Source organism: Fukomys damarensis, unplaced genomic scaffold (assembly GCF_012274545.1).
Source record: "Fukomys damarensis isolate Sample0158 unplaced genomic scaffold, DMR_v1.0_HiC HiC_scaffold_17, whole genome shotgun sequence".
Classification (NCBI taxonomy): Eukaryota; Metazoa; Chordata; class Mammalia; order Rodentia; family Bathyergidae; genus Fukomys; species Fukomys damarensis.
In genome coordinates, this window is record NW_022900929.1 from 43,507,990 (window position 1) to 43,529,273 (window position 21,284).

At 34.6% G+C, this 21,284-nt stretch overlaps 1 protein-coding gene across 1 annotated transcript; it reads left to right on the plus strand.

Moving 5' to 3' along the window:
• Window positions 1-17,727: 17,727 nt before the first annotated feature.
• LOC104850428 (olfactory receptor 11H6) lies at window positions 17,728-18,669 on the plus strand. The gene has a single exon (XM_010607389.1). It carries the CDS (start codon window positions 17,728-17,730, stop codon window positions 18,667-18,669), a length of 942 nt encoding a protein of 313 aa, XP_010605691.1.
• Window positions 18,670-21,284: the final 2,615 nt, after the last annotated feature.

The window sequence follows — 21,284 nt, forward strand, 5'->3', positions numbered from 1 at the left end:
ATCATTCTACACTGAAACTCTGTATTTGAACAAGGATTCCCTGTGCCATGCTCCCCCAGTACCTGGCAGCCACCATTCTACTTTCGGTCTCTCTGATTAACTGTTCCAGTTTGCTTGCCTAAGTGGATCCACACATGATTTCTCCTTTCATGCCTGGCTTCAAGGTTTGTCCTTGTGTAGCATGTGCTGCATTTTTTCCTTTTCCTCTTCTTCCTCTCTCTCCCTCCTCCATTTCCTCTTCTTCCTCTTCTCATCCTTCGTCCTCCTTTCCTTTCATCCTCTCCTCCTCCTCCTCCTTCATTGCAATGCCTGGGAACTGGCATCTCATTGTGATTTGATTTATATATTTGTATTTCCTTAAGGCTTAGTAATGTTGAGCACATTTTCTTGTGCTTATTGCCTATTTGTTTGTCGATTTTTGGAGAAATATCTATTGAAGTGCTTTGCTCATCTTAAAAATTGGATTGTTTGTTATTCTTGTTGAGTTGTAGTTCTCCAAATATTTTGGATATTAGCCCTTATCAGATCTATGCTTTATGAGTATTTTCTTCTATTCCATGGATTGCTTTATATTTTATTGATAGGGTCCTTTGCAGCGTGATACTGAGATTCATCTATGTAACAGCATGTAGCAATACATCATTCTTTTTCATTGCTGGGCACTATTTCATTCTGTCAATATACTACCTATTTTCTTGCTATGAATATTTGGATTATTCTCCAGCCTTATGCTATTATGAATATAATTCCTGTGGTATTCTTTTGTAAGCTTTAAAAACCCTATTTCTTTTGGATATGTAACTGGAAATGGAATTGTTGGACCAGAAAGTGAATGTTTGATGCACAAATGTTTTAAATTTTGATATTTTATTTATCTATTTTATCTTTGTGGCCCGATTTTTTTTTGTGTGTTGTCATGTCCAGAAAATCATTGTTAAATCCAATATCACAAAACTTTCCTCTATGTTTTCTTCTAGTTTTATTGCTTTGAATCTTGCGTCCGGGTCTGATTCATTTTGAGTTGATTTTGTATATGGCCAAAGGTTAGAGTCTAACTTTCTTATTTTGCATGTGGATAGCTAGTTTCCTTAGCATCCCCAGATGAAAAGACTGTCTGTCCCCTTTCCTGCTGCATGGCATTGAACTCTTACTCCTCTGAAGGCTTATTTTTGGAGTTTCTGTTATATTCCATTGCTATATGTGTCACTACCATATGGTTTTAATTTCTGTAGGTTTCAGATATATTTTGAAACGAGGAAGTGTGAGATAGTCAGATCTGGTGTTTTTTCAATATTGTTTTGGCTATCTGAGAGTCTGTGTTAATTATGGGATGGATTTTTCTTATTTCTGCAAAAATGTCATTTGGATTTTTTTTAATTTTATTTAGTTTATTGGTACATTTTAGGGCCCATCCGTTGGAAACTGGATAAAGAAGATGTGGTTTTTCTATAAAATGGAATATTACTCAGCCATAAAGAGCGAGAGAATAGATTCATTCATAGGAAAATGGATACATATTGAAGATATACTCCTAAGTGAAATAAATAAGTCACACATGTGTAAATACCAAATAGTTTCCCTGGTGTGAATAATGTGCAACAATGCATAAGATCTTAATAAGATTACTGACATTTAGAAATTTGAAGAAAGGAGCTAAAGGTGTAGGGAAGGTGTGATAGGTAGGGGAAGAACAAAAAGGGAAAAGAAAAAAATGTGAGAGAATGAAAAGATGGATTTTGAAAGACACTGGATTGTAGATTATTTTGGAACATATTGACATCTGAATAATATTTTTTTTTCAGTTTTAATTGAGTTTATTGGTACATTTTAGGGATACAGTACAGTTACATTCATTGTTGGGATCTTGTACCTCTACATGACAAGTCTTGATTCTCATTTTTTCCCCTTACCCCTGCCCTCCCTTCACCCCCTCCTCCCCTCCTCATCTACAAACACTTTATTTCCATCTTTTCATTTTCTCACATTTTTTTCTTTTCCCTTATTGTTTTGCATTTTTTAAAACATGGAATTTTTTTTTTTTTTTTTTTTTTTGTACCAGGGATCCAACTCAGGTCCTTGTGCTTCTGAGGCAGGTGGCTGTCCATTTATTTTTAATTAATGAATTATTTTTGATTTTCACAATATATGATTTAATGATATATATTCTAAGTATAAAACAACTAGCCCAGAACCAGACATAGAAAAAGGAATTTTGTCTTGAATTCTTTTTACTGGTATATGATTAGTGATCACATTTAGCACGAGGGTTTGTTAAATATGCACAGTGCATTTTGATAATTTTTACTAAACTTGTCCCCCTGCACCCCTTCCTCCAGATCTCCTTCCCATCTCTGCAGAGACTACTTTCCTGTTTCTTCACATGACTCTTTATTTTGATAATCAAAATCTTTATATTTTGAGTCTATCATAGTAAAGATTCCAGGTGATTGTTAACCTTTTCTAACTACAGTTATTTCACTTAGCTCAAGATCCACCCATTTTCCTACAAATGACTCAAAATTGTCCTTCTTTATGGATGAATAGTATTCCAAAATGTATATATACCAAGTTTTCTTTATCCATTCATCTTGATGGGCATATTGTGACTTGTGCTGCTACGAACATGTGTGTGCATGTATTGTGCAGCAGGTTGCCTGTAGCTCTTCTAGGAAGATAGCCAGGAGAGGTATAGCTGGCTCAAATGGAATTTTTACATTTATTTTTTTTTGGAAATTGCCATGATTACTTCCAAAGCAGTTATATACCACTAACAGTATATAAGGGTTCTTTTCCCCTCACAACCTGGCCAACATTTATTATTTTTTGAGTTCTTGGTAGTGGCTGTTCTTAGCGCAGTCAGGTGAAAGCTCAGTGTTGTTTTGATTCTCATTTCTCTGGTGGTTAAAGATGCTGAACATTTTTTCATGTATTTACTGGCCATTTGTATTTCTTTTTCTGTGAAGTGTCTTTTCATTTCAATGGTTCATTTAAAAATTGGGCTTTATATTTGGTGGTCTAATTATTTTGAGTTCTTTTTTTTCCTCATTAAGTTTATTGGTACATTTTAGGTATACAGTACAGTTACATTCATCATTGGAATCTTGTACCTTTACATGACAGGTCTATTTTAAGTTATCTTTTTCATTTTTTGGTACTGGAGATTGAACTCGGGTCCTTGCACTTGCAAGGCAGGCCACCAAACCACTGAGCTAAATCCCCAGCCCCTATTTTGAATTCTTTATATATTTTAGATATCAATCCTCCATCTGGGGAGTAGCTGGTAAAAGTATTTTTTCCAGTTCTATAGGTTGTCTCTTTAATCTGTTGGTTGTTATGTTAGCTATGTAGAAGCTTTTTAGTTTGTTATAATCTCATTTGTTGATTCTTGGTACTATTTCTTGTGCAATGGGGTTCTGTTCAGAAAGTCTTTGCCCATGTTTATATCTTCAAGGATTTTACTATTTTTTTCCCCAGTAGATTCAGTGTTTTTGTTTTTATGTCTGTCTCTCATCCATTTTGATTTTAGTGCGGTGTGAGAGATAGGATCAAGATTCATTCTCATACATGTGGATAACCAGTTTTATCAGTACCATTTATTAAAGAGGCTATCTTTTCTACAGTATATATTTTTGGCCCCTTTGTCAAAGATCAACTGGATGACAGTGCTTGAGGTTGTATCTGTATCCTCTATTCTATTCCATAGGTCAGTGCATTGGTTTTGTGCCAGTATCGTATGTTTTTATTATTGTGGCTTTTCAGTGTAAGTTGAAGTCTGGGATTTTAGTAACTTTTTCTTTGCTCTTGTTGCCCTGGATTACTTTAGCTAATTTTGGTTTCTTCTTTTTCCATATAAATTTTAGAATTATTTTATTCTAGTTCTGTAAAAAATATAGATGGTATTTTGATGGGATCACATTAAATTTATGTATTAGTTTTGTTAATATAACCATTTTGATATGAAGTTAATTCTGCCTACCACGGAACAGGGGATGTTTTCCCATTTTCTAATGTCCTCTTTAATCTCTTTTTTTCTCAGAGAAATATAGTTTTATTATAGAGAGCTTTCACTTTCTAGGTTCAATTAATTCTAAGGAATTTAATGTTTTGATGCTTTTGTGAATGCGATTGTTTTTCTAATATCTCTCTCAGTGGGTTCATTGGCGTATAGAAATGCTACTGATTTTTGTGTGTTGATTTTGGATTACACCACTTTGCTGAATTTGTTTATTAGTTCTAAGAGTCTTTTGGTGACATTTTTGGCTCTTCTATGGAAAGAATCATGTCATCTCCAAAAAAGCATATTTTTGCTTTTTCCTCTCCTATTCTAGTCTTTTTATTTCTTAATTGTACTGGATAAAGTTGTGAGTACTGTATTGGACAGGAATGGTGAAAGTGGACATCTTTATCTTGTTCCTGATTTTAGGCAGGATGTTTTCAGTTTTTCCCCATTAGTATGATGTTAGCAGTGAATTTGTCATAATAGCTGGCCTTGAACGCATGGCAATTTTCCTGCCTCAGCCTCCTGAGTGCTGGGATTATAGGTATGCACCACCATGTCCCCAGCTCCTTCTATACCAAATTTTGTAGTTTGTTTTTAAAAATCATGAACAGAGTTTGGATTATATCAAAGATTTCTTATACATCTATTGAGATGATCAGGAGATTTTTTTATTCCTCCTTTTAAAGTTGTGTATTATATTTATTGATTTATGTATGTAAAACCATCCTTGTATCTCTGAGATGAAGCTCACTTGGTCATGGTGTATACTTATTTTAATGATTTATTGTATTCTGTTTGTAATTATCTTGTTGAGGATCTTTGGATTTGTGTTTATTAAGGAGTTTGCCCATAGTTTTCTTTTGTTAGGCCCCTGTCTGGTTTTGGAATCAGGGAAATGCTTACTTCAAAAAATGATTTAGCAGTGTTCCTTCCCCTTTAATTTAAAGGAAGTTTGAGGAGTGTTGACATTGAGTCTTTCCTGAAGTTCTTGTAAAATTCAGTAGTAAATATATGTTTTCTGAGTTGGTAAGATTTTAAAAAAATTACTACCTCAATTTTCTTGTCTTTTATTGGACTGATTAAGGTTTTTATATTTTCTTGGTTTGTTTTTATACTTTTTATATATCTAGGAATCTATTAATTTCTTCTAGACTCCAATTTATTCGTTTTCAAAATAGTTACTTATAATCCTATGGATTTCAGTGGTATCTGTTGTGACTTTACCATTTTTATTTCTAATTGCATTAAAATGGGTCTTTTGATATTTTGCTAAGGGTTGTATTTTGTTACTTTTTGAAGAACCAACTCTTCATTGATTCTCTGTATTTTTTTCTTTTTAATCTCAGTATCATTGATTTCCAGGCTGATCTTTATAATTCCCTTCATTGTACCCTCTTTGGGTTTGGATTCTTCTTTTTTTCTAAGACCTTACCGCACATAATTACAGTTTGTTCTGGTTTTTGAATATGGGCGCAACTATGGACTTCCTTCTTATGACTGCTTTTTCTGAGTCCCATAAGTTCTAGTATGTTTATAGCTCATTTTCATTTGATTCTAGGAATATTTTAACTTTTTCTGTGACCCACTGATTATTGAAGAGTGCATTACTTAATCTCAATATATTTGCATAATTTTTGTAGTTTCTTTTGCCATTGATGTCCAGTAATGATGCTCCAATAATATGCATAAGATATTTTCAGTTTTTAATATTTATATAAGTATGCCTAATGCCTCACAGGTGGTGGGGAAATCTCTGTACGCTACTCAGAATACACAGAGAAAAATTGGTACTCTTTTGCTTTTAGGTAGAACACTCTGCATTTACAAAGTCCTTTTGTTCAAATATGTGGTTCAACTCTGAAAAATCTTTCTTTGAGTTTTGTTTCTTTAGTTGATCTGTCTCTTTGTGATAGTGGGTTATTGAACTCCCCCTTTCTGAGTGTGTTGGTGTTTATTTGATCTTTTATGTCCAGTAGTCTTTGTTTTATGAAGTTGGGTGCATTGGTATTTGTTGTATATATAATTATAATTATCTTTTCCTATTGAATTATTCTCTTTACCATGATGTATTGACCTTCTTTGTCTCTTCTGATCAGTTTAGGCATGAAGTTCACCATGTCTGAAAATAGAATGGCTTTTGCTTGTTTTTGTGTTCTGTTGCAAAAAATGTTTTCAATCCTTTGATTTTTAGTCTATGAACTTCTTTTTGGATTAAATGCTTCTTATGTATAACATACCATTGGATTTTGATTTTTGATCCAATCTGTCAGTGAGTGTCTTTTGACAATCATTATGTAATGCAAACATTTACTAATAAATATAAAAACTGAAAAAAAAAGAGAACTGATGAAATGGACGTACTTGTCTTATTCCTAATCTGAGAAAAAAAATTTCAGGATTTTTTAACACCATTGAATATAATATTCACTATGGGTTTTTCATATATGAACTTTACTACATTAAGATAGTTTATCTCTAGTCCTACCTGAGTGTTTTTCTTATGAAAATGTGCTGAATTTTATTAAATGCCTTTTTGCATTAACAGACATCATGAGTGTTCATTTTGTTAATATTATATTACTTTGTTTAATTTTCATATATTAAGCCATTCTTGCATAGTAAAAGTAAATTCTAATTAGTTATACTATATTACCTTTTATGGTTTTAAGATTTTTAATTTTTAAAAATTTTTTGGTATCAGGAATTGAACTCAGGACCTTGCATTTCCCAGGTGGGTATGGCATCACTGAGCTAAATTCCTGGCCCTGGTTTTGAGTTCTATTTGCTAGATTTATTTGGATTTTTCGTTGTACTTGCACTATTTAATGAAAGAACCCTAGCAATTTTATTGTCTATCTTTATCAGGACTCTATGAGCTTGAGGAGAAAAAAATGTGTTTTCCCAACAATAATAATCAATAATAGAAAAATAACAGATGATATCTAAATGTAACTGTGATATAATTAGCTATAGTTTTATAACCTTATATTTGTACAGACCCTGAGACAAGGAAGATATTTCTCATGTTTTCTCTAAAGTACTAAACAGTCTGAGTGAAATGATGCTAAGGTGCTCTTAGGACCCTGTTTAACTTTTCTATCAATGAAGAGACTCATTTCCCCAACAAATGCTGATGGGGCTGTAGGAAACAGGAACCCTTTCCCACTGGTGTTGGGAGTGTAGACTGGGGCAGTTGCTATGGAAATCAGTGTGGAGATTGCTGAAGAAACTAAGATTAGAGGTCCCATATGACCTAGCTATTCCCCTTCTAGGTATCTTCCTGAAAGAATTAAAAGCATCATACCGCAGCAATATATGTGCACTCATGATTATAGTGATACAGTTTGTAATACCTAAATCTTGGAAATAGCCCAAATGCTCATCAACTGAGGAATGGGTAAGAAAGACGTGGGTTTATTTTTTATAAAGTGGAGTACTATTCAGCCATAAAGATGGATAAGTTTGAGACATTTCTAGGTAAATGGATGCACCTAGAGGACATATTAGTAAGTGAAATAAATCAGACAGACATGTGTAAATATTGTATTGTCTTTCTAGTGTGAGAAACAGACTGTATCTAAGAATCAAAATATATAATAGATATTTTGAAATAGGAAGAAATTGTTCAATTTGAACAACTGAACCAGAAATTGTTCAATTGTCATACCGAGTATGAGAAACTTTGTTAATAGTTAAAATGTTTTATACAAAAAAGTTATAGTTAATAGGAAATGAGTTGAGAGATAGAATAACAATTTAAAACATATTCTTTTAAGATCATGATAGTGTATTTATCATTTTTAGTCCTAATTACTTTTTGTTTTAAAAATTATTTTTCCATAGAACTGTTTTATATTTTCTTTATTAATATCTACTTGTAAAATAAAAAAAACCCTAAAATATTCATATGGACTCATAGAATTGTTGGGGGAAAATTATTTTCTATGTCTAATAATCAGAACGTCCCCCTAGAAAATTGTTCTTTGTTTAAAAATACCTATTCTCTTGTTCTTTAAATACCAAATGCTTTGCTTAACGCAGTGCTGTAAGCAATTCCTTGGATATTCTCCTTGGATATCATGAAAACTTATTTAAAAAAAGTAGCTGTCGTACACTCTGCTAATCATGTTACTTTTTTCACTTACCAATATATCTTGGAGATATCACATATGGAACTGCCTTATACTTTGTAAAATCAAAGGTATTCCAATGTGTAACTGATTATAGCTTATTTATTCTTCTATTAATGGGAAGTGATGTCTTTGTCAATATTTTGCTATTGTAGCAATGCTGCCATGACTGTTCTTGTCTTTTCATTATTGTTTCACACGTATGAAAATATTTATAGGCTAAATACCTAGGAAGCCAAGCTACTAGATAAAGGGCATATCACTTTAAATTTTGATAGAAGTTGCCTAGTCAACCTATAAATGGTTTCATAGCTTTACTCCCTCCCACCAAGGGAGGGCACCTGTTTCACCATGCCCCACAATACAGTGTGTTTTCAACATTTTTATTTTTATCATTCTGCTAGGTCAAAAATAGTATAGCATTTTTCCTTAATGTTTTTACCAATGAGTTAATGCTCTTTCCACATACATGTTTAAGAATTATTTCTGGATATGGTTAATTTATCTTTTTGCTTATTTTTCTCTTTTATTTATTTATTTATTTATTTATGTATGTATGTGGTACCGGGGATTGAACTCGTGTCTTTGTGCTTGCAAGGCAGGCGACCAAACCACTGAGCTAAATCCCTGGCCCCTTCTTCTTCCTTTTTTTTTCTAAATTAAGGATTGTAAACATACATGACAACAAGAAATGAAGATACTAAATAAAAATTTCAAATATACATATATATATGACAGCAAAAAAGGATATGAAATAAACAAAAATTTATGCAACACAGACTGATAATCCCAATACATTATTAGTTTGATATGATCTTCAAACATTATATGTTCTTTCTCATTTTCTTTTTGTATAATATTTTTGAAATATTGTATTTACAAATAAAACAAAGTTACATATTATAGTTGAGAAACTGTCCTCAAAATTTTATGATTTATAAACTCATTGGTTTTATTAATTTGATAAATATCATAATCTTGTTGATTGTATCACTTACATTTTCTAACAAAACTTCCCACGGAAAAGAAATATGCTTATATTTGAAACCCAAAAACAACTAAAAGAGTTCACATTTTTAAGATCTGATTTTTCCATTTCTATTGTATTATATCCACATATTTATTTTTATTATATTTTTATAAGCATAATGATATAATTTAACACCAATACATATGTAATATTCTTCCCAAACAAATGACTATGAATTAAATCAAGTATGTAATTTAGAGAAATCATGAGGTTGCCAGAGAAGCTATCTATATGCCAAATGTGCAAAATCTTACCACAATCATGACCATTTTTCTCATTTAATAGTACACACATATGTGTAAAAACATATCCCCCCACACATATACACAATGCATATTTTCTACAATACAATATATACTTTGGTGTAATAAAACAGAGCAGTGATGTGTGCAATGCTTGTGATTTGTGTGATTTGAGAGAAACAAATATCATCTTTGAGGCAGTTGGAGAATTTGTCATATGTACCAGATACTGAATGATATTATTGATTTATTATCCATTTATTTAAGTATAGTTAGGATAAAATTTACTTAAAATTAATATTCATTATCAGTAGAAAATAGGTACAAAGATATATTGATAACATAACAAAATTTGTCTTAACAAATTTCCAACCTAACAAGCTGTGGTGACAGAAAAGGAAGTTTGCAGAAGACAGAGATGAGAGAGGAGAACGACAGATGGACCGTAATACATTTCATACTACTCATATATACAGATTTCATAAACTCTCAAATAAAAAAGCCAAGAAAATGAGAACCAAAATAACTCATCAATTTGGTAGACCAACATATAAAAACAAAGATTAATGTGTTGATAAATTTTAAAAATATGAAATGTAAAGTCTGAGATTTAGCTCTGTAGTGGTGCACCTGCCTAGCCAGAGCAATGTGCTGAGTTTAATCCCCAGCACCAGGGAAAGAAAAAGAAAAAAGAAAAAAAAGAAGAAAAGAGAAAAGGAGTATATGTGCTTTCTAACATACTCAATAGATTGAAAATGAATTATTTGTTATCTTTTCTTCTTGAATTGTTTCCTTCACAAGGATGTAGTGGCCTTCTTTGTCTCTTTCAATCAGTTTAGGTTTGAAATTTACTTTGTCTGTGAATAAGATTGCTACCCTTGCTTTTTTCTGGGCTCCTGTTGCATGAAGAAATTTTCCATCCTTTTACTTTCAGTCTATGGGATTCTTTTTGTACTAGGTGTGTTTTGTATACAACATATTATTGGATTTTGCTTCTACCATTCTGCCAGACAATTTCTCTTGATTGGTGAATTGAGGCCATTGATATTGATGCTTATAACTGATATATATTAACTTATTATTGTCATTTTTTTTTCGCCTTCTCCTTTTAGTTTCTTACCTTGCCTATTTGATTTGCTCTGTTGGGCCTCATTGTGTTGTTGCCTTCATTATCTTTTTCTAGGATATTGTTTAGAATTCCTTGTAGGGCTGGTTTGGTATTCATGAAGTTTCTCAGGTGTTCTTTGTCATGGAAGTATCTTATTTCCCCATCCATTTTGAAAGAAAGTTTTGCAGGATACATCAGCCTAGGTTGGAGGTTGTTCTCTTTTAGTACTTGAAATATTTCATTCCAGGTTCTCCATAACATAAGGGTTTGTGTTGAAAAGTCTGCTGTGATTCTGTTGAGCTTTCCTTTGCATGTGATTTGTTTCTTATCTCTTACTGCTTGTAGTATTTTGTTATTCTATTGGGTTTCTGGGATCTTGATTATTATATGTCTAGGTGTAGATTTTTTTATTGTGGCTAGTTGGGGTCCTATATGCCTCACTTATCTGTATGTCAAATTCTTCCCCTCTGTTTGGGAAGTTTTCTGTCATTAATTCTGTGAACAGCTTTTTAAAATCATTTTTATTTTCTCCTGCTACCTCATGGATTCCTATCAGCCTTGTTATTCTTCTTTGCATTGTCTAAGAGTTGTTGGATCAATTCCTCATGATCCCCTACTGTTTTTATTTTATTATTATTATTTTTTAAATTTTATTAAGTTTATTGGTACATTTTAGGGATACAGTACAGTTACATTCATTGTTGGGATCATGTACCTCTACATGGCAAGTCTTGATTCTCATTTTTCCCCTTACCTCTGCCCTCCCTTCACCCCCTCCTCCCCTCCCCATCTACACTTTATTTTCATCTTTTCATTCTCTCACATTTTTTTCTTTTCCCTTTTTGTTCTTCCCCTACCCATCACACCTTCCCTACACCTTTAGCTCCTTTCTTCAAATTTCTAAATGTCAGTAATCTTATTAGAATCTTATGCATTGTTGCAGAATATTTACACCAGGGAAACTATGTAGAGGCAATCAAGATGATGGAAGCTGTCAGGAAGCCCTAGCAGCACAAGCATGGGGGGTAGTTTGGAGCAAGATAACACCTTTAGTTCTACTGAAGTTCAGGTTTATTGCTGGATGTGAGGCTGGAATCAATTTGTTCAGTCTGATACACTTTATGTGCCTCCTACTGGCTTGAATTTGGCTCTCTGTTGACTTGAATTTGGCTTCCTGACCTCTTGCCAACTTGAACTCAGTTCCCTCTCACACTGACACTGGAAGCCAATAGATGGAGCCATCCCACAGCTGGTCTGAGCTCCAAGCTTGGTCCCCCTCCAAGATGTCTACTGGCCAATTGACCCTGGCAATACCAAACAAGTCAGGTATAGTAGTATCATCTGAGGAAAATCACATACTAACATACCATAAAAACCAATGACATACCACCCTTAACCTTAAAGGAGCAGTCCACACATAATGTAAACACCGTGTGTGTATTCAATTTCAGGGTAGTTTATGACTTCCTTGTTGGGTCCCTCCTGGTTCCTGGAATCTACTTCTCTCATTTTTTCATCTGCAGGTTGTTATTTTCTAGTGTCTGAATTCTAAGTCTTGGAGGGGCTGAGCTGTTGCTCACCACTCTGCCATCTTTTCTCTATAAAATTAATATACATTCAACAAAAAGAAAGTACATGAAAGAAAGGCTTGTCAAATGAAATTGAATTCAAGGAGTGGATTTTACCGAATGTAAAGTTAAAAATAAATAGCTTCAAAATAAACTGATTAAATAGAATTCCATTTAATGGAGGATTTGAAACAGTCAAATTAAACTATTTTTGGTAGATGAGTAAAAAAATATAAAGAAAAGAAGTATATTATGGACTGAATGGTTCCTCTGAAATTCATATCCTGAGCTTTGAATGTGATAATATTTGGAGGTGAGGCCTTTGAGAAGTAATTAGCCTTAGAGGAGGTTATGAGGGTAAAGTTCCCAGAATAGATTAGAATGCTTATAAAAACAAAGGAAGAGATTAACACTCACCTCTCTCTCTCCACCCTGTGATAGTAGGACAAGAAGGTATCACTTGGAAGCTAGGGAGTGAACCCTCACTGGGGAAACAAATCAGCTGGTACCTTGATCTTGCACCTCCCAGCATACAAAACTATGAGAAATATATTCCTCTTGTTTAATCCACCCAACCTACAGTGTTAGGCTACAGTGATCTGAAATAGTTTGGGTATATGTCCCTGCCAAAACTCATACTGAAATAAAGTGGCAATGCAATAGTATTGGAATGTGGAGAATTTAAGAGGTGATTAGGCTATAGAGGTTCCAACCTCAGGAGTGAACTCAATGCCCTAATCAAAGGGTTTTGTAAAGTGGGCTCTTTCTTTCTGTTATTCTTCTTTGCACCACGCAATGGTGCAGTAAGAGATTCTCATCCAGTGCCAGCACCTCATCTTGGACTTCCCAGGTTGCAGAGCTCTAAGAAAATAAGCTTCTGTTCTTTGTGCAATATTCACGAATGTTCTTTTGTAGAAGCACAAGAAATATTGAGGCACAGACCAAGCAGACTTTTACAATAAATGTGTGTGTGTGTGTGTGTGTGTGTGTGTGAAACATGATAAAAAAGGGAACTAAGGTGAAGCTGTAGGGAAAAAGGAGCATTTCTATATTTCTAGAAGTGTAAACTAGTACAACCTCCATGGAAGTCAGTATGGAGACTCCTCAAAAAACTGAAAATAGAAATTCAATTTGACTCAGTTATTCCCCTTCTAGGTATCTTCCCCAAAGAGTTAAAAACATCATATTATAGTGACACATGCATACCCATGTTTAGAGCAGCTCTTCCATAATAGCTAAATCTTAGAAGCAGCCTGTATCCCATCAACAGATGAATGGATAAATAAAATGTTGTATATACGATGGAGTACTAGTCTGCTGTAAAGAAATATGAACTTGAATCATTTGCAGGAAAATGATGCACCTTGTGACCATAATCTTAAGTGAAATAAGTGAGACACACAGGTTTAATTATTGCACGATTATTCTTATATGACAAATCAAATTATGAGAAGTAAAAAAACAGACAAGTAATAGCAGAAGGATAGAGCTTTCTCAAATGAAAAAGGGATCAAGAGATGGAGGGGGGAGGAATGAAGAGGGAGGGATGGAAAGGAGATGAAAAAGGAGTTAAGATGTGTTATACACACATATCGATTCCACATAAGGACTGTAAACATTCTGTATTATAAACATGTACTAATAAAAATCAGTCCATAAATAAATAGAAGGGAAACTAAGAGACTATCTATGCTCTATTTCTTGTCTTTATTGGTAGATTTTATATGCTTGCTTTATAATTATTTGTTAAGCTCATTATACTTTTTACATGTATTTAGTGTATTTTCTGCCATGTATTATATCACACGCTAAAATTATAAAATAAAATTTAACTTTGAAACAACCACAGGGAGATCAAATTGATTAAAAGTTCTTTATATTGATCTAAATTTTTAAAATCTCAGTTATATTGTCTCACTGTGTAGTTACAAAATAAGTTTTGAAATCCCGTTTGTCATTGGTTGTGGGATATCCAACATATTTTATTCTCAATTTGAGTTTTTAATTGATTGGTTCCATTTTTTTGATGTTGTCTCTCACTACTTATTTATTAAGTATTGTATGTTGACATATTATATATCTCATTCACTCTTTTATTTATTTATTTTGGTACTGGGGATTGAACTCGGGTTCTTGTGCTTACAAGGCAGGCCACCAAACTGCTGAGCTAAATCCCCGGCCCCACTCTTTTAGTTCTTTATTGGGGAAGAATAATTCTATAGGATCAGCAAATTGAAGTAGCAACCCCGCAAAATTTTTATTCCTTGAATTCTATGTAGTCAAATTATTAACAGTCATTCAGTCTCAGTGGAGATACTAGAAACTATGATTAGAAGAAAATTCTGTTAAATACAGAGATGTAGGCATGTTTATATATGCATATAAGTAAGCCACACACACATATTGAAAACAAAAGGATTATATAAAGTTGCAACATCATTTTGCTCAATACCTTACTTAGCCAAAGCAAGAATATTTCAACAATCATGTCAACTCTTAGGAATATCTATTAAAATGTTTGAAATGACTGAAATCATAATTGGGTGCAACTTTCTAGAAACTTGACATTTCACTACATAACTCCATGGTATATATTCCAGTGTTCTGCTGACCAGGTAACAGTACTTACTGATGTCATAGTAAGAAGCAGAGTTAATGAGAGAAGTAAAAATTTTTGCTCAAAAATGTGTTGCTTTAAAATTTAATTTTATTACTACATGTGTGTAGTACAAAATGTTTACATACCTATGGAAAGCTGGTACATGTACATAGCACATCTTAATTCCTTTTTTAGCCTCTTTCCCTCCTCTCCTGCCCCCATTCATCACTCTGTTGATCATCCTTTTTTGTACATGCCTGCAGTACAGCTGTGCTGCTTTAGTGTTCATACCATCATGGCAGTAATCTGCCAATAGAAGAAAAAAATAGGTGCTTTAAGAATAGCAGGAGGTGATTGATCACTGTGAGAGAAACTGGGTCCCAAGAGCCAATTAGTGGGCTCCCATGGGAAGAGAACATTTGGGATCAACAATCTTCCCTCAGAAAATTCTACTTTTGATATCCACAGTAGACTATATCCTTCAGATGAATAAATTCTAGGTAACACAGCAACACAGATAAGTCTCTGTATAGTAAATATGCCAATCCCTCTCCAAGTCTTACCACATATACCCACTTTGAGGCTATCAGATACCAAGGATAACATGCTCACCATCCTGTCTGCCCTTTGCTGCAGTCAAAACAGAAGATTGGACGTTGGATCTTGCAGTTTCATGAGGCTATGGGATCAGAAGCAATACAAGTATAACACAGCTCTTATAATTGTCTTTTAGCTCTGATTTCTTTTATGTGGATGAAAAAAACAACTGCTCAAATTACACAAATGGATGGAAAAATTCATCTTTACAAGTAAGAGGAATGGAAAACTCAGAAAAATGAGAGAGGAAAGGAACTCAGTAGCAGGTTCCTTCTGTCTTTATTAATCGGCATTTGGATCCAATGCGAACCAGCTTTTTAGGAGAAATTTAGTGAAATGAAATCTGGAAGGATTGACAAACACACTGTGAAGCAGAGCTGAAAATACTTCAACTCTCCTTTATTTGAGTAGCATTATGTTCTTCCAAACATCAGATCATCAGACACTAGGACAGGAAAGCAACAAGATAATCCAGCACTCCAGATTGGTGAGGCCACACCCACTTGGATTGTAAAGTCATGGGAATTCTCATACACATTGCTTAACAAGTATTTCTTGATTTTGGTGTTCTTTCCTCATGTCTTCCTTCTGGAGTATGCTAAAATCCTGCACTCCCAACTATTCTATGCCAAAGAGGGACTTAAAGGCTATAAAAGAAATTTGAATTGATGTGAGAGGTAAAATTTTCTGAATCCCTTCCATTCTATGCAATACTCAAAATTATCCTTAAAGGTATCATATGGTGTAATTTGAAAAATATCTTTTTGTAATTAATGCATTAATAAACAATCATAGCTAGAACACTTTTTATAAAAAGGGTCTGGGACTCTTACACTTCTATTTACTTGAATATTATTACTCCATAATCTTGGGTCATTTATCCCCAAAAGATAACTGTCTCTCATTAAAAGAATGGGTCAAGAAAATAAATGAACAAATTAAGACCAAACCACTAGCAACAAAATCTTAGGCAATTATGTTGACTTGGATTTGCCTCTTGCACAGTGGAAGTTAGTGGCCCAAACCAAATGTAGTGCATTAATGGAGGTTTAATGGATATTCTCCTTTTTCTTTGCTTTCCAAACAACTACGACCTTGTTCTACAGGAGGATTCAAGCAATAGTGAGGGTAAAGGAATAAAAGGGATTCTTGTCTAGAAGGATCATTTTTCCTACTTAGCACTCTGGCCTTAGTACCCAGGGGCCTCTGCTTGGGAGCAGCTAACACTGGTGAGCTTCTGTATGCCTTAATCAGAAGAAAGATACCTTTAGAAATCCTGAGACTGCAGGCTCATAAATAAAATAATGTAATCCACTACTCAGTTATGGCTGTCTCTAAGTAGACTTCACATAGCCTAAGGTTTACAGATATTTTATACTCCAACTGGTGTTACATGATGGAGCCCAGCTGAATTCCACTATGTAGATGTCTGGACAGTTGAAGCTTTTCTGAGTTAACAAGCTTTGACGAACACTGAAAGTAGGATGTCACCGTGGACACTTTTTGTCTGGCTTATTTTAAGACAGGAATACTGATAACGCTAACACTAATCTAGAATAAAAGTGAAATGCGTAATATTCTCTCTGTGCTGTTACCATTATCTTTCCTTCTTTTCTGTGTATCTGACTACACCGATCCATGAAACTGAAAGTTGGTGTCTAGTGTTGGATCTTTTATATTTGATTCTATGGGTTCAAATACATAGAATTCATATCTCTTTGCACACATCTGGTAGGGCTGTCATTGACCTTCTCCAGGTTATTGGAGCTTATCCAAGGAGCTTATTGCCTGAGATCCTGTCTTTGTGAGAAAATTCTGAAAGAATAATGAGATGTGATACAGCAATTCAGAGTCTGATCACATAAAGCTCTCTCAAAGTTTGATAGTCTTCAGTAGTATACTTATCATTAACTTATTAGAATAATAGAATATGAGGAACTCAGGAATATTTGAAAAAGAAAATATCCTTCAGGGTTAGGAAATAAGGTTACATATCATTTTCTTTTTCTTTTTTCTTTTCTTGGACAGTCACTCACCAGTGTCATCTGGCATTGGCATCATAGTTTAATTTTTTTGTTTTTTCCCCTTTATTGGTAAATTTTACATATAAATAGTTGCATTCATCCCTGAGATCTTGTATCTTTGCATGATGTATCTTGGTTCTCATTTATTCCCCATTCCCTTGGCCTCCCTTTCACCTTCCACCTTCTCCTATTTACAAAGTCTTTGTTTCCACTTTTTTCCTTTTATTTTTTCCTTTTCCCTTTGCACCTTTTCCCCTACCCTCCCACTTCCCCTATGACTTTAGACCTTTTCTCCTATTACACAATGTTAATTATATATTTTGATTCTTATTTACACTTTTAGTTTATCACACCAGAGAAACTTCGATATCTACACATGTGAAGTCACACATCATTTTCATTGTTCTCTTCCCTACATTTTAGGAAGCCATGAATATGTCAGAAGCCAAAAGAGTGACTGAGTTCATACTCCTGACTTTTCCCTGCTCCAGAGATGTTCAGATCCTCCTCTTCCTGCTGTTCTCTGTGTCCTACATCCTGACCCTGATGGGAAATGGGGCCATCGTGTGTGCGGTGAAGGTGGACCACAGGCTACATACCCCTATGTACCTCCTATTGGCCAACTTCTCATTCCTCGAGATCTGTTACATCAACTCCACCATTCCCAACATGCTGACAAACTTCCTTTCTGAGTCCAAAGCCATCTCTTTTACAGCCTGCTTCCTCCAGTTTTACTTCTTCTTCTCCTTGGGCACTGCTGAGACTTTCCTACTCCCCCTTATGGCTTTTGACCGATACTTGGCCATCTGCCAGCCTCTCCACTACCCTACCATCATGAACAATCGTCTCTGCATAAACTTGGTTGTCCTCTGCTGGGTGACAGCCTTCCTCTGTTATCCAGTCCCCATCTACTTTATCACACAGCTCCCTTTTTGTGGCCCAAACACGATTGACCACTTTGTCTGCGACCCCGGTCCTCTTTTGGCTTTGTCCTGCATCCCCGCACCTGGAATTGAGCTTTCTTGTTCTTTGCTGAGCTCATTTATTATTTTCATCACCTTCTTTTTCATCCTTGCATCCTACACACTGGTTCTCAGAGCAGTGTTTCATGTGCCATCAGGAGCTGGCAGACGTAAAGCCTTCTCCACCTGTGGTTCCCACCTAGTTGTGGTGTCTCTGTTTTACGGAGCCATCATGATGATGTACATCAGGCCAAACTCTGGAAATCCAGCGGGGACACAGAAGATTGTAACCTTCGTCTATTCCTCAGTGACCCCACTCGTAAACCCACTGATTTACAGTCTCCGGAACAAGGACATGAAGGCAGCCTTGAGAAAAATTCAGAAATGCACAAAAATTAGTCAAGATTAATAAGAATTTATGAAAGGATCATATTTTTCCTCATTTCCTTTTTTCCATATTTCTTCTGCTAGTTAAATATAGGTCTATATCCATTGGCATTTAGTGACCCAAACTCCAAATCTGCTAATTTCTTTCAAGTACTGGACAATAATTATCTCAATTAAAGCAGGAATTGCCTGCAAATTAGAATGTGACAGATGGCAACTTGAATTAAATAAACTAGATGTCTCTATTTGCACTCTTTTCCTACTCTGATCTTTAATAATTACTCACTTTCCTGAGGTCACTGACTTAACACTTGACCTCTTGTAAGTCCTATCCATTCTGACACTTGGTTTTCCTGGCCTAAAGATCTATCCCCTTCTCCTAGCAGAACAATAGAACATTCACACATTTAAAAAAAAACTCACTTAAAAGTAAATTTGTGCTCATCAGCAAATCATAATAGAGTCAAAATTTTATTTTGATCTAAGGTGATTAGTAACCATCTATATTACTGTAATGGGTTTCCACAGTGTAGTGGTTATCATGTTCGCCTCACACAATCTGTATTACTATCACTGGTTCATAATTATTTGGGAAGTGTTTTTAAAGGACAATTTCTCAAGTCTTTCTCCAGTTTGCCTAAATCAAACTCTTTGTAGTCCACTCTGAAAATCTTAATTTCAGCTTCACCTTGTGGATTCTGACCCACCGGACTTGCTCTAATCCAAAGAATGATGTGATAGAGCATATTTTAGAATAAGTATATGATATTAGGCAAAACGAGAAAAACTTTTATTAGATGAGGGAAGATAAAGGAGTTACCATGAGCTTCATAAGTGATGCAAGCACTAATGTTGGTGTCACTAGCAGTTACTTTTCCCAACTCAACTTTCAAGTCCTACATTCATAAGATAATAGATTATGTCTTCTTATCTTTTCCTACCTGGGTAAGATAATTTAAATACTTGGAAATTTATTACAAAAGAAGATTGGTATGTGGAAGCACTACATTGTTGGATTAATTTCAAGTGAAGGAAATTGAATTGAGCACAGCCCAGGTGTCACAAAAGTAGAACAAATGCCAGTGATTCTAAGATGTTAAGATGAAAACAGATGAGGGGCTTGGGATTTAGCTCAGCGGTTTGGTGGCTTGCCTTGCAAGCACAAGGACCTGAGTTCGATTCCTGGTACCACAAAAAAACCCAAACAAAAAACAAGATGAAAACAGATGCAGTGAAACTTGATGACATTGTCAGGTGATTTTTTGCCCAACTACCTTGTCAAAATAAACTAGACAATTGTCATTGGGATTGATACATGTCACTTATTCATTAAATAAGCAACTGTTTACTCATTGACATGCAATGGAATTACACAAATGTAGAAGACAAAGCCTTCCTTTGTAAAATTTACATTCCAAGATGAGCAAGTAAATGCATAACAGTTTAACTCTTGTAATCACAGTAGTAGTAAAAATACAAAAAACCTTATATATAGAAAAATTTGAGGTAGGATAGGAGATAATTTCTTTTTCCAGTATTGCGGATCAAACTCAGGATCTTGTGCTTGCCAGGTAGGTGCAGTGCCACTGATCTTTATCTCCAGACTACTAGGAGATAATTTTAATTTTTTAATTTTTTTTTTACATTTTATTGAGTTTATTGGTACATTTTAGGGATACAGTACAGTTACATTCATTGTTGGGATCATGTACCACTACATGGCAAGTCTTGATTCTCATTTTTCCCCTTACCTCTGCCCTCCCTTCACCCCCTCCTCTCCTCCCCATCTACAAACACTTTATTTTCATCTTTTCATTGTCTCACATTTTTTTCTTTTCCCTTTTTGTTCTTCCCCTACCCATCACACCTTCCCTACACCTTTAGCTCCTTTCTTCAAATTTCTAAATGTCAGTAATCTTATTAGCATCTTATGCATTGTTGCAGAATATTTACACCAAGGAAACTATTTGGTATTTACACATGTGTGATTTATTTATTTCACTTAGGAATATATCTTCAATATGTATCCATTTTCCTATGAATGAATCTATTCTCTCGCTCTTTATGGCTGAGTAATATTCCATTTTATAGAAAAATCACAACTTCTTTATCCAGTTTCCAACGGATGGGCAAATAGGCTGTTTCCAAGATTTAGCTATTACAAACTCTGCCACTATAAACATGGGTGCACATACTTCTCTGTGATATGATTCTTTTAGTTCTCTTGGAAAGATACCCAGCAGAGGGATGGCTGGGTCAAATGGAACCTCCAGTCCAAGCTCTTTGAGTTATTTCCATATTGATTTCCATAGTGGTTTCACTAGTCTGGACTCCCACCAACAATGGAGGAGGGTTCCTTTCTCCCCACAACCCCGCCAACATTTGTTATTGTGTGATTTCTTGATAGCAGCCATTCTTTGTGGGGTGAGGTGGAATCTCAGTGTTGTTTTCATCTGCATCTCTTGAATGACCAGTGATGTGGAACATTTTTTCATATATTTTTTTGCTGCTTTTACTTCTTTGTCTGAGAAATATCTGTTCATGTCTGATGCCCATTTTTGAATCGGGTCTTTATATTTGGGGGGACTGATTGTTTTGAGTTCTTTATATATCCTTGATAATAGTCCTTTGTCTGAG

What these genes read in the sequence shown, in the direction of transcription:
- LOC104850428 (XM_010607389.1), top strand. Translation starts at nt 17,728, where the DNA reads ATGAATATGTCAGAAGCCAAAAGAGTGACTGAGTTCATACTCCTGACT.